The sequence below is a fragment of the Tupaia chinensis genome, unplaced genomic scaffold (assembly GCF_000334495.1).
Source record: "Tupaia chinensis unplaced genomic scaffold, TupChi_1.0 Scaffold000515_1, whole genome shotgun sequence".
Taxonomy (NCBI): Eukaryota; Metazoa; Chordata; class Mammalia; order Scandentia; family Tupaiidae; genus Tupaia; species Tupaia belangeri.
In genome coordinates, this window is record NW_006160028.1 from 4,853,119 (window position 1) to 4,867,840 (window position 14,722).

At 43.4% G+C, this 14,722-nt stretch overlaps 1 protein-coding gene across 1 annotated transcript in view; it reads right to left on the reverse strand.

Annotated features, from left to right (window-relative positions):
• Positions 1–14,722, reverse strand: part of RTP4 (receptor transporter protein 4) — an 88,937-nt gene that overhangs the window by 3,811 nt on the left and 70,404 nt on the right. Inside the window, exon 3 of the mRNA XM_027775027.1 lies at positions 3,441–3,753. Within this exon, the coding sequence (XP_027630828.1) occupies positions 3,441–3,595 (155 nt within the window). The 5' untranslated portion in view covers positions 3,596–3,753. The remainder of the gene's footprint in view (positions 1–3,440; positions 3,754–14,722) is intronic.

Here is a 14,722-nt window from a genome sequence, read left to right on the forward strand (position 1 = left end):
ACACAAAAAAAAAAAAAAAAAAAAAAAAGGCGAGATGGACCAGCTTATGACCTGGTGGTTAAGGCATCTGGATCCCACAGGGCCAACTGTGTGATTCGAATCCCAGACTTGATGGCTTGAAAAACATGCTAGGCTCATGTGCATGCATGCCCAAAATCCTGACAGGAGAGAGAGATGGAGGAGAAGGGGTTTCAGCATGATAATGCCGGTGGCAGGAGAAGGAATCTGCTTTGTCCCCACCTCTCTCTTTGTCTCTCTTCAGCAAGCACACACAACCTCTTAGAAAATTTTTAAAGAAATTTTATATATGTAGTCACTGTGAATCACTACAGCAGACCAAATGAATTGCCCCATCGTGAATACACTGCATATTGGTCCAGTCCAAGACATTACCGTAAACATATGAACAACATTTCTTTCCATTTGGGGTTCCTTAAATGTTCTGCCTTTTCCTTCTTCCCCTTGATTCTCTCCCTCTCACCCTCTCCCGTCTCCTGCCCTCCTCCCTCTCTGTCTCCATCATTGTTCTCCATGCTTTTATGCCTTCCAGTCACTCTGTTTCTGCCACAGAATTCCAATAGTCGGTATATATTGAGTAGGGACATGCTCAACATCGTACCATAAGGGAGATGCAAATCAAAACTACAACAAGATACTACCCAACCCTGGTCAGAATGGTTAAGATTGAAAAAATAAAGAATGATAAGTGCTGGCGAGGCTGGGGTGCGAAGGGAGCTCTCCTACACTGTTGGTAGGAATGTGAGTACAGCCCCTGTGGAGAGTAATATGGAGGTTCCTCAAAGACCTCATAAATTTTTAAAAAGATAGAAGCAAGATCCCGCATGGTGACTATGGTTCAAATCCCTGACCTGGTCAGCCTGAAACACACTGGTTACCTACATGAGTGCCCGAGAAGTCACAGGCTGGAGGACTAAGGAAAGGTGAGCATAACATGACCAGATACTATGGAGGGTACTCCTCTCTCTCTCTCTCTCCCCAGCTCACTTTCACATGTGTACACATGTCCTTTCCTTTATAATGATATAATACACATATAGCTATATCATTTGTAAATGTATTAATTCTAAAAGGATATAATTTTATAGATAGATATTTATATATAGTCTTGAAAAATAGCATTAGTGGGACAAAGAAATGGGGTACTATCTGTTGAAGATAACTTTATAGTTATCTGCTGGACTGGGGAGAAATTCACACATTGGAATATTCACTTTGCAAGCTAAGTAATGTGATTGAATGTATAAAAAAATACCTATTTGATGACTGCAGTAAGCTATGTAGCCCCAGCCAGGTGCTACTTTATAGTCTGTTCATTTTACTCACTGAGGCTTATGCCTAAAGTCAGACTTGTATTCATGGATATGTATATATCAACTGTGCTTGCTATTGAAAGTATTTAGATTAATTAAGATCTTTAGCAAATCAATAAAATGTGGGGGGGAAAGGCATAGAAAGCAACCATGAATACCAGAGACAGTGTGAGAAGAGTGTGGGAGATGGCAGAGGGTGAGAGATAGGGAATCAAGGATGGAAAAAAAAAAAGCAAAATATACAGAAAACAAGAAATGGAAAATTATTTGTTGACAATAGCACATATGTTGATGTGCTTGATTAAGCCAATTTACAGTGTATTCTGGATGGAAAAATTTCATTGTGTATGCTATAATGACGTACAGTGAATGAATGTAAATAAATAAATTTAAATTTAAAAAAAGGCAAAGCAAAAAAAAGAACTTGAAATTAAATAAACAAATAAAGGAAAGGTGTGTTATGAAAAAACTATGCATGAATTTCAATTTTTTTGCACCAAAACAAACTTATATTTTAATTCCATTTTTCTAGGAACTTTTTGAAGTCCCCTCATATATATGTACATGTGTACCACACACACACACACACACACACACACACACACACATTATCTTGTGGTAATGTACAAGAAGAGAGAATACATGGCCTAGGGGGACAGGGGAATGCTCTAAGTAGTGGCACTGGAGTGGTCCATGAAGGATAGGTAGAGAGCGAGTCAAGGAAGGAGCTGCCAAACAGGTAGAACCTCATGAGCCAGGGAATGGAAGTCTGAAAATGCATAATCGTCCATAAAGAATGGAGCAGAGGGACCAGCAGTTAGCATAATGGCTATGTCACTGGACTCTCACATAGTCCACCGCGGTTAAAACTCACGCGGTGGCTTAAAACTCACGCCGGACATGTGTGCGTGCGTGCCCAAGATCCCGAGAGGAGAATGGAGGAAAACGGATTGCGGCGTGGCCATTCCCCCTGGGGGGTGACTTCTCACTTTCTGTCTCTCTGTCTCACTCTGTCTGTCTGGCGAGTGCATGCGCCCTATAGCAAAAACCTCTCCAAAAAAAAAAGAATGGAGCAGAACATTTCTGAGACAAGATAGGGGCAGGCAGGCGAGCAGGAGAATAGGTGAGTTGGAGAGTAGACAACAGGTCCTGCGCGGCATGTAAAAAGAGCATTTGATCGTTCAGGTCAGCAGTTCTCACACTCTTGATATGGATAAGAATCTGGTTTCTGCATCCTGGGGCTTGCTGGGAGTTAAAGAGGGAGCAAGTCAATAAGGGAGAGACGTGACTAGGACCTCCAGGAGCTGCGTTGTAGATTTCAATCTGCAATATCATTCTCACCTATCATCCCCAGGCCTTCAGTAAAGTACTGTTCAAAGTGACTGCTTGATCTCAGTCAATTCTTAGAGCATTGGAGGAAGAACCCAGTTCCAGGCTTGTTCTGAACAGGGTCAGAGTCAGGAGAGCTGCTGAAGCATGGATAAGCTGGTCAAGACTGGCCAGGAAGATGCAGACGACCCTGGAGTTCATCTGGATCAATGAGATAGTAGCAGAATAGGAAGGCAGATTTATGGAACACGGAGAGGTTTTTCCGAGATTTTCAGACATATTAAGGAAGGCAATCTCGTAAAATAAGAAACTTCCTTCAGTTAAACAAGATAGAGGCTAGGCCAGCAGATGGCCTGGTGGCTAAGGCAGCTGCATCATAGGTGGCTGACAGCAGGGTTCAAGTCTTGGACCCAGTGGCTTCAAAAAATACACCAGGTTATGTGTGTGTGACCAAAATGCTAAGAAGTGGGAGAAATGGAGGAGAAGAGATTGCAGCAAGACCATGCCTCATGGGAGGGTGGTTTCTTGCTTTCTCTTTTCTTCTTCTTTCTGTTTCTCTCTGGCAAGTGTACACAACTGGCAAACTTTCAGAAGTAATATAAAACAAGATAGAAGCTTGGATTCTTTCTGTGTAGACCCTAAAAAACACTTTAGCATAGAGCCACCAAAGGATAGAGCCTGGGAACATTTATTCTTTAACAAGTTCTCAAATAAATAAACCAGTGCTAAGCTAAGCCTCTTTGTCCAGAAAAGCCTATCGCTGAGGAAACCCACACTCACCTGCCAAATGCCCTCTGTTGGTATTGCCTCCATCCTGGGGACACATAGTCTGGCTTAAGGTTCCCATCCAGTCTCAGTGTCCACTTGGCTGAGGGTTTCTCCTGTTGTATTAGTTTTTGAAAAGTCTTTTCCCATGTCCTGATATCCAACGTCATCCTCTTCCACTGAAGCTGAGAGTCAGTGTGTGGTGAGAACTTTACGCTTTATTGATTTGCAGCAGGAGGAAAATAGTTTCAGTTCCTGTGTGTTGCGTCAGTTCCTGGTGATAAGCTTTCATTTTAGACTGTTTGGGTACATAGAACACATTCTTGTTCTGAAGAAAGAGGTCAGCAGATCTGTGTTAGTGGGTTTACCGAGAGAATGCCCAAGTACAGAAGAACTCTGTCCTAGATTCTGGGGACACATGTAAGTTAGCTTTTATTTCACTTTTCTTTCATTTTTATAATATTCAAAGCGCTATATTTAGCACTGGGACAAAGGAGTACTTTGTGGCTAGACAACAGTTTCTACCCCCACAGATGCCCACCGCCTTGTAAAGACACAAAAGGCGGGTAGGAGTGGGACACGTGTTCCAAACACACTTCATTGAGCTAATGACTCCTCACCGCAGTCCTCAGAGGGAGGCTTATTCCTGGTATTTTGCAGGTGAGCCTCACAGAGAGTTAGGGCATCCTGCCCAAAGCCACCCAGGTAGTAAGTAGTAGAACCTAGGTCATGTGGCCCCGAAGCCACACATCTCCACTCACCGCGGTCCCTAAAAAAAAGGACAAGAATGGAGTTCCAGATTCCAGCCTTGCACCTTGGTGCCAGTGTCAGAGGTGCCATCTTGAAACCCCGACCTATTTTGTTGTTTTTGCTGTGCAGCATGGTTTCTTGAAGTTTCTATAAACCGTTTCTTAAACATAGTGGGGATATCACATATTGTTTTTAATTTATTATACATTTAACCACTATACATCACTACAGTTTGTAAAATGAATTTACCCACCGTGAATACACGTCACCCCACTCCAGGTGAAGATACCTATACAGGTTATCATCAACTGATAATCACCCATTTCTGTGTCCCATAAACGTCTCGCCTCTCTATTTTCTCCTTGATTCCCTTCCTCTCACTCTCCCCCTTCTCCCACCATCTTCTCACACTGTCTCCAGTATCCAACCCTTTAGATACTTCTGGTAGAAAGAATTTCGGGGACCAGCAGTTAGCGCAATGGCTATGTCACTGGACTCCCATGTAGCAGACCGCGGTTCGAGTCCCAGACCCAGTGACTTAAACTCATGCCAGGTGCGTGTGTTTGTGTGCCCAAGATCCCTGAGAGGAGAATGGAGGAGAAGGAATGGCCATCCCCTCTGAGGGATGATTTCTTGCTTTCTGTCTCTCTTTCTGGTGAGTGCACGTGCCCTATAGCAAAAACCTCTCCAAAAAAAGAAACCTTCTAGAAAGAATTTTTATAAGCTTAAAAAGAGGGGACAAGCAGGTGGCGTTAAGGTGCTGGACACCTTAACATGGCCAACCATGGTTCAAGTCTTGGACCTGGAGGCTTGCTTTCTTACTTTCTCTCTGTGTCTCTCTGGTAAAATTAAGATATATGAATGAATAAATACATTTTTTTTTAAAAAGCACCTGAGCTCTGGAGTGGGGATGTGGCCAGTCCAGAACTACCAGGCCAGTCAACCTAAAAGACAGGAGAAACATATTTTATATTTTTTTCTTTATTTCCCATAAGTAGAAAAGGCAGTTTCCAGTCCAACTTGTAAGGAGCTTGTAAGCCTGCACGCCTGTCCTCACAAGAGAAAAAGCTGAATATACTGAAAATCAACAATTCTTCTTAGTCTCCTCAAAGAATGGCGGTCACAGGGCAAATTGTTCCCCTGAAAAGTGGAGAGAGAGGTAGACACAGAGAACCGTGCTTAGCAGAGCCCAAACCCAGGACAGAGGTCCTTAGCTAGCACGGGTGCTGTGCTGGAGCACTCAGCACTGTAACTGCGAACTGCTGGAGGCCCCTGAGGGCAAAGGAGAATGCCAACTTCAGGAGCTCCAGCAGGCCCAGGTGCTGCAGGGGCGGGCCAGGAGTGGGGCCAGAGTGCGGTTCGGGGGAGCTTGGTTCAGGGGAGCTCTGTACTTTCTTGAATTCTATCCCCAGAAGCCCTGCCACCCTGAATTCTCACTGTGAAGACGAGGGAAATGTGCTTTCAAAAGGGAGAGGAAAAAACTAACCATTTAAAAAACACACACGGAACTCTCTGTTCTCATTCACAGTCTCTGCTTAAGAGAAACTATGTCACCAGGGCATTAAAGACTCCCATTTTACCAAAGCCTACCTGATCCTGAGAAGGAAAATACCCAATGGTCAGCCCCTTTAGCCTTCAACGCGTCAGATGTGAAACACCCTACTTCTTCCGCAGTGTGGCTTCCTTTCTCATGGCAGTGTGGACAAAGCCACCAAGCTGAGGGGACAGAAGAGGAGAGCCTGGTCTACGCTCAAGCAAGCAGAACTATCTGTGTGCTTTTCTTTGGGAGAGAAGTCAGGGCCCACACAGTTCAGACTAGTTCTCTGTTCAGCTCATTCTATCTGGTGGAAAAATAAAAAAAATCTATAAACAGACCACTAGGATCATTAAACCACCAAGCCATGGGAGAGGTTTCAAAGGTCCTCTAAGTTTCATTCTTTACTTTCTAGCTTTGTATTGCCTAATATTTGAATTGAGTAAAAACTCAGATTCTATTTCCAAACTAACGCAGGAAAAAGAGCAATGGACTTAAAATTAGAAAACAGAGGTATAAATTTCACCTCCAACATTTACCAACCTCTTTAAACCCTAATGTCCCTGTCTATAAAGCGGAAATAATAATATGCATTCCATTAGATTCATTGATAGATATTAATATATAATATGATATAGTTGGGGACCATAATGGAAAATATCAGATAGCTATTTCAAAAGTAAAAGAATATAGGAAACCAGCAGTTAGCGTAATGGCTATGTCACTGGACTCCCACATAGTCGACCGCGGTTCGCATCCCAGACCCGGTGGCTTAAAACTCATGCTGGGCACGTGCGCGTGCGTGCCCAGGATCCCGAGAGAAGAATGGAGGAGAAGGGATTGCGGCGTGACCATCCCCTCTGGGGGGGTGATTTCTCGCTTTCTGTCTCTATGTGTCTATCTGATGAGTGCACGTGCCCTATAGCAAAAACCTCTCAAAAAAAAAAAAAGTAAAAGAATATAAAGAGACTTAAAATAGTAGCATTTAGAAGGAATAGAACATCTGAACCCAACCTTTAAAGAAAAAGGAAGAGATAAGGGTCCACATATAGAAAGGAGAGAAATATGTAGGGCAAGAGCCTAGGAAGTGTCTGTGACTGTGTGTTGGGGAGAAGAACAGCAAAAGGTCAAATGAACAACTAGGATCCAACAGCGGCACAGTGGTAGGATGTGACACTCTGAGGGAAGACTCATTGTTCTGGTCTAGAGACCAACCAGAGTATGCCAGGCACACAGAATCCAGGGCTGGCCAAAGGTTGAAGATGAACCGTGGTATCAGGGGTGCTGTCTCTCTCTCTTTCTCTCTCTCTCTCTCTCTTTTCTCTCTCTCTCCCTCTTAGAAGAAATAAATAAATAAACTTTAAAAAATGAATAGCTGGGACCAGCAGATGGTGTAATGGTTACATTGCTGGACTACCACCTAGTCGACTGTGGTTCGAGTCCTGAACCCGGCAGCTTAAAAATTTATGCCAGGCATGTGTGTGTTCATGCCCAAAATCCTGAGAAGAGATTGAAGGAGAAGGGATTATGATATGGCCATTCCCCCTGAGGGTGATTTCTTGTTTTCTGTCTCTCTGTCTGTCTGTCTCTCTCTCTCTCTCTCTGTCTCCCTTGTGGTCATACGTATCCTATAGTGAAAATCTCTCTAAATAAATAAAAAAGAATAGCTAAAATTTGGAGTACTCTCTTAGAATGCACCTTTACCCTCCTATCTATGTGGTCCCTATAATAACCCAATGGTTAATGGTTTCTTATCAAGAAATATTTCCATTTGATAGAAAATGGTCAGATATGGAGGATCTATTGCTGAGTGAAGTAAGCCAGGCTATGAAAGAAAGATATTGTATGTATCCACTCAATATATACCAACTATCCGCACTCTATGATAGAGAGCAAAAAATTGGAGGACATAAAAGCAGTGAAGGTACTTAATGAGAATAGGACAGTGTGGAATGGGGGAGGTGAAGAGAAGAGGATAGAGAAAGATAGCAAGTGAACAATAGAGAGGCAGGACATTAGTGAGAAACAGATATGGCTTATTAACTGTTGATGATGACATGTATAGTATTCTCAACTGGATTGGTCTGAGAAGTATTTTATGATGGTCAAAATATTTTTACAAGCAAAGTGAGAAATAGCGATTGAGTGTTTTAAACAATAATTAGAATAATAATAATAATGATTGGGGAAAACATAGAAAAGATATTGAATGTTGAAGTGGGGAGATTAATGTCTCTGTACTGACTGACATGCATGGCATTCCCTTTTGAAAAAACAATGTAATACACTGTAAAGTTATATGTAATCCAGTGTAATATAAAGAAGATTATGATGATAATAAAAAATTTAAAAAATTATAAAAAAGAAATATTTCCAAATGGACGCATCTAATGGAGCTTTATAAAATGCAGATGTTCAGATCCATCTCTGTAAATTACAAATCCACAGCTCTGGGGTGGATCTTTATATTTTAAAAAAGCTCTGAGAATGATCCTGAAATACACCATAAATAGAAAAATCAGAAGCGAGGAAATTTTGAGTGACTTGCCAAGGTCCAACATTATGAGTGGCAGAAGCAAGATGTAACGCAAGGTGCTTTCACTCCCACTTGCATGCTTTCTCCCACAGGGAAATTCTGGAAGGCAAAGTCAACCTTCATTAGTCTCGTCATTATCGCTGAGTTGACCTGGCACCAGAAAGCAGCTTGCTCTCTGATGGATGGAGTCCAGGAGACAGCCACAGTCATAATGTACGAATTTAATTAACAACAGCGCACACTGAAAGTGAGCAGGAGAGCTATGAGAAATGGAGACAGATCATTCGGGGCCGTAGCAGTGCAAAGCTAAAGAGACACCATACAACCTGCACACAGCAACACCAATATGCTATCGCTTGACTTTCTACCTCTGCCTTCTCACTCTGGGAATGAAAATGCAGCCTGGGTTCAAGTGAGACCCCTGCAGCCCTTTCTGATGTCAATGAGAGTGTTAAACCTGTGTCAAGAATGGGCAAGGCCCCAGGTAATGGCCTCCATGTGAATGTCCTGCAAAGATTTGAACTTGACCCCCAAAGATAGTTCACAAGATTCCTCAGAATTGGACCTGGAGTCTTCCACTGAAGTTATAGATTTCTCCCAAGTTCATCCTACAGGTCATTTTTATAGCCTATTACATATACGTCTTGATGGGACAATCTCCTGTTTTCAACCACAAGATCCTAGATGAAGTTTTCATTGTTTTGGAGGGAAAAGGCTATTCCATTGTTGTTGGGGGAAAACATTCCATTTTTTTCTCTCCCTGCTAACACACAGCTCTTTCCATTGTCATTTTTAAAAATCTCCATACATCGTAACCTTATTTCATGAGAAGGGGCTAGGCTGACTCTGGAGCTTTGATTATTTGGTGCCAGTTGCCTATGTCAAGAATGTATAGAGAGCTCAGTGAGGGTTACTTTGGCAGAACAAAACCCGCCGTGCACGTGACGTGCCCTGAAGACAGGTAGCAGGGAGAGAACCGCGGTGGAGTCGCTTGGGGCCGCAGGGCTATTGCGTTGTTTTCTCTCCTGCTCTTCCTCTACAGCCCGGGTTTACAGTGCTGTCTTATCCAGTCGTGGTTGCAGCCTGATGGATGTCCTAAGGCTCTAAACTGCGGTTTTAACTTTTGTGTGTCTTTTCTCCTACTTTGTATTTGTTATAATCCATGTCACCCAATAAGGGATTAATTTTTGAATTCACTTTTTGTTCTTGTTAAGCTCCTGAGGTTTGGAAAATGAATATTCAGAGTATGAATATGTGAACTGAACTGAAAAATTATTTTGGCACAGACACATAGAGGGAAGAAAATGCAATATTGTCCTAGAGAATTTGATAAACATAAAGAGGAACAGATTGGGGAGGGAGGACTGGACTAGCTAATCGTCATGAGCTGGATGAGTTACTCTGCCTTCTTGCCTTGGCTTTCTTTTTGGCATAATAAGGCATTTGATTAGATGCCCTCTGGGACCAGCAGATGGAGTAATGTTTATGTCGCTGGACTCTCACATAGTCCTGAACCCGGTAGCTTAATACACATCCCCGCCCGGGGGGTGATTTCTTGCTTTCTGTCTTTCTGTCTCTTTGGTAAGGGCAGTCATGCTCTAACAAAAAATCTCTCAAAAAAAAAAAAAAGATTATATGTCCCTAAGTTCAATTCCAGTTCTGGTATCTTATGGATGGGTCAGGGCTCTGGACCTACATTAGAAAATGCAGAAGAGGGGACCAGTAGTTAGCATAATGGCTATGCTGCTAGACTCCCATGTAGTCGACTGTGGTTTGAGCCCCAGACCCGGTGGCTTAAACTCACACCAGGCACGTGTGCGTGCATGCCCAAGATCCTATGAGGAGAATGGAGAAGGGATTGCGACGTGGCCATCCCCCATGAGGGTGTCTTTCTGGTGAGTACACGTGCCCTGTAGTGAAAACCACACGTGCCCTGTAGTGAAAAAAACCTATAAAAAAAAAAAAAAAAAAGCAGAAGAGTCTTCCTATTTCTCTTGTGCTGTGGATAGTATCAGGTCACCCCAAGTGCATAGCAGGGTAGTGAACTTAAGTGTAGTCCTCTGGAAGGTGTAAAGCTTAATTCCTGGTAGAGCTTACTATTCCTCCAGAGAAAGCTGGGGAGTTGAGGAGAAGCTGGAAGAGGAGAGGAACAGCATGTATAAGTCAGTGCCTGAGAAGAGGGGAGGGTGGTGAAGTCAGTGCCACCTCTTGCCTTGAGAAAGGGAAAGTGCACTAGAATGATGACTACTTGAAAATACAAACACCTTTCCTGTACAAGACTACAAGACAAAACAATTTTATCCTTGATAACTCCAGAGGGCTGAACTGCGTGCAGGAGAGAGAAACTACAGGAGAGGGTTTCATTCGCTCTAAGGGATGACTGGACAACACTGCCATCATGAGGAAACGAGTATGGCACAGTTAACCCACCCCCCGACTCCCTCTCTGCCGCGACATCCCAGCAATGTTGAAGAGGCTAGACCAAGAATTAGAGACCTGGATTCTCATCCGAGCTCTGCGAGAAATGGATTGTGATGTTTGGGTTAGGTGGCCTCATGGTTAAGATGTCAACGAGACTGGCACCAGATGTCGTCTGGTGGAGAAGTTAAGACCTCTTCCAATTCTGGACTTATGAACATTTTAGGGTATGTATCCTACTTCCCCCAAACTGAAAATAAAATATAGGCAAAACCAGCATGGTCCTGCTTAGACTGGTTTGGTCTGAAAGACTGTTGGTGTACGTAGGTTAGGTAGATGTTTAAAAGATTAACATAAAGTCTAAGTTACTACATTCTCTATAGCTTCGTTTAGCCCTCAAGTCAAGGAGTGCACAATGATCTATATTCCTCTGTAGCCTTCTGAAATTATTCTGTTCTTTTCTCTGTGATTTCCTTAAGTGCCAGTGCTAGACAGGTCTGAAGCGTGACAAGTACTATTCAGTCTATCTTGATGGATAAAATCTAATTGAGAGTTGAAAGCAAGACAGTGCTTAAAAATCTGTACTTATCCCAAGAGGCATGATACACTTTTAGTCTGCAAAAACAAGCTAACTTTTTGCAATTTTTTTTGTTTATTTATTCCTTCCATGAAGACGAGAGACAGGGAGAGGGAGGGAGGGAGAGAGAAACAGAGACAGCACCCCTAACAAGACGTTGACACTGTGATCCACTTCTACTTTAGCCAGTCCTGGATAATGCATGATTGGTATACTCAGGGAGGTCTCCAAACTTGAACCAGGAACCTTTCCATGTGAGATTGGCTTGCAGTGTTGTTTTACCTCTGTGCCACCATCTGGTCATGGCAAGTCAGCTTTGAGGAGGAAAATCCATCTTAAATTCCTGGTCCCATTCATTTTCAGAGTCTTTCACCTCCATTCTAGTTCCTCAATACCATGGCCACATACTTGCCCTTGTCATATTCTAGGCCTCTGTCTGCCTAACCACATCGAGCTTTCTCATTCAGCTTTTCCCACAAAGTCTACAGTTAGACCTGCCAGTACCTGACCACCCATTAGTGCCCTGTTGCCTCTGTCTTCCTCTCTTTCCAGGTTAGATACTGCGGTCCAGCACTAGAAATTGCCCCATCTGACTGTAAATACCTCCAATAGGAGCTATCTGCTTCCCACTTCATTCACATATATAAGTAGCCTGTCGAAGGCCATTAAGAGCAGACACACATATTGAGGCCACCTCACATTTATGTTGCCAAATCTCAATAAAACCTTCCTTGATGCCCTAAGCACCAAAAACATATAAACTTCCTTTTCTCCCACTTTGCTGGAGCGGTTTCAAACTGTATCCACTCTCCACAAAATTCTAGCTCTTTTATTTAGCTCTTTCAGGGACCAGCAGTTAGCATAATGGCTATGTCGCTGGACTCCCACGTAGTCGACCATGGTTCATGTCCCGGACCCGGTGACCTAACTCATGCAGGGCGCATGTGCGTGCGTGCCCAAGATCCCGAGAGGAGAATGGAGGAGAAGGGATTGCGGCGTGGCCATCCCCCCTGGGAGGTGATTTCTCGCTTTCTGTCTCTCTGTCTCTGTCTTTCTGGCGAGCGTACATGCCCTATAGCAAAAACCTTTAAAAAAGAAAAAAATATATATTTAGCTAGTTCACTCTCAGAAGATGCTCTTACCTCCTTCACAGGAAAAGCTGAAACCTCTAGGTGAGAATTTCCTCGAATCTTTGGCACTAAACCAATAAACTTTCCTTGGTCTACACCCATCCTGTCATCCTGCACTTCTGCTTTGATAGTAGAGGCACCCTTCGATATAATTTGAGCAATGGCTTCAGGCCTTCCCAAAACCCTGATATTTTAATTTTCCCATTCTGTGTTTCTGATCTTTTTGTTCCCCCTTACTGGTCCCTTTCATTCAGCATTTAAACATATTGAAGTAGGTTTTATCTTAAAAGTCCCCCAACCTTGATGCCAAATCCCCTTTCAGCTACCACTCACCTCTTTCTTCTCACCACATTTCTGAAACAAGTCACCTACCCTCACTGCCTCTGCTGCCTTATCTCCCACTTACTCCTCAGCACCTCCCGCCTGAATTCTGTCTCCGGAGCACCACTGAAACCCATCTCACCCTGGTCACCTTCAACTCTTTGTTGCTAACCCATTGGGTTATTACTTGATCTCTGTGCAAAGCTGTCATTGTTGGACTCCAAAAATCATCTTTCTTTGACATTATGACAACACACAGTCCTGGTTTGCTTTGGTTTTTCTCCTTAGATTTCTGGCCCCTCTCTTAGTCTCCTTTCAGAGTTCTTTTTTTTCTCTGTTAACTCTGCCTCTCATCTCATGTCACACTCTTCTTAGAAATATCCCATGCATTCCCATGTACAGTTGAGTAATATACCCTGATGCCCACGTGGTCCCAGTCTTCCCAGGGTGTCATAACTTTATCTTCTTGTCCCCTAGACATTGCCACTTTGATTTTCACCAGAGATCCTCCAACGTGTCTGAAGTTGAATTTGCTGTTTCCGACTCCAGGCTAACCCCTTCACCTTTGTGTCTATTTCAGTCAATACATCATCACCTTGACTTGCTGGCATAAGCCAGAAGCCCGGATGCCAGCCTGCCCCTCTTTCTCCATCTTTTCCTGAACACTGCATCAAGCAAATCACCATTCCCTGCCTAGTTCTGTCCTTTTACCTAAGTTAGTATCTTTCAAATCCCTCCATTCCCTCTGCTACCACCCTAAATGGGTCACCATTGTCTTTGTCCTCCTTGTCTCTCTAACGCCTTTTCTAAGCTGTATTCAAAGTAATATACTGGGTATTCAGTGGTAGATCTTACACCAATACTTTATTGAATGCCGCTGTTTCTTCTTTATTTTGTTTTCTTTTTATTATTATTTTTTTTTTGGAGAGGTTTGCTATAGGGCACGTGCGCTCGCCAGACAGAGAGAGACATAGAGACAGAAGGAGAGAAATCACCCCCTGGGGGCATAGTCACGCCACAATCCCTTCTCCTCCATTCTCCTCTCAGGATCTTGGGCACGCACACACACACGCCCGGCGTGAGTTCTAAGCCACCGGGTCTGGGACATGAACCGTGGTCGACTACGTAGGAGTCCAGCAACATAGCCATTACGCTAACTGCTGATTCCCTTATTTTTATTTTTTCAGAGGTTTTTGCCTTAGGACACAGCTGCTCACCAGACAGAGACAGACACAGTAAGAGTGAAAGTGACAAATCACTCCCCTGGATGGCCATGCTGCTATCCCATCTACTCCATTCTCCTCTCAAGATCTTGGGCACACACGCACACACACCTGGTGTGAGTTTTAAGCCACTGGGTCTGAGACTCAAACCACAGTAGACCTTGTGAGAGTCCAGTGACATAACTGCTATGTCACCTGCTAGCCCCTCACTGTTTCTTCTTAAAGGGAAGGCCAGACTCCTGGACTTGACTCTATAACCTCTCATGACCTGGCCTCTGCTTAGCTCTTTCGACCAGAGTTTCTCAACCTTGGTACCATTGACATTGTAGAATGAATAATTCCATGTTGAAAGAGGTCGTCTCATTATTGGATGTTTATCTGGATGTTTAACAGCATCTCTGACCTCGACCCACTAGATGCGAGTAGCACCAACACCCCACTTCTGGTGACACCACAAACTCCTCCAGTTCCGGGTAGTCACGGATCTATTTTCTGTCTCTATAGTGTTGCCTTTTCTAGTTATTTCATAAAAATGGAGTCACGCAACATATGATCTTTTGTGACTGGCTTCTTTTACTTGGCATAATGTTTTCAAGGCCAGTGTATGATGTAGCACGTTCCACTGCTTCATTCCACTTTATGGCTAAACATTCTCCACAGTGATATTCCTGAGGACCATTCCTATTTTATGAATGCTCTGCAATTTCTTTTCTCTTTCATTCAGACACTGCACTTACCTTTGTTACGCCCTCTTTCCATGCACATTGTTAAACCATAGTCTCGACCCTACGTTTTAGAAATAGTCATG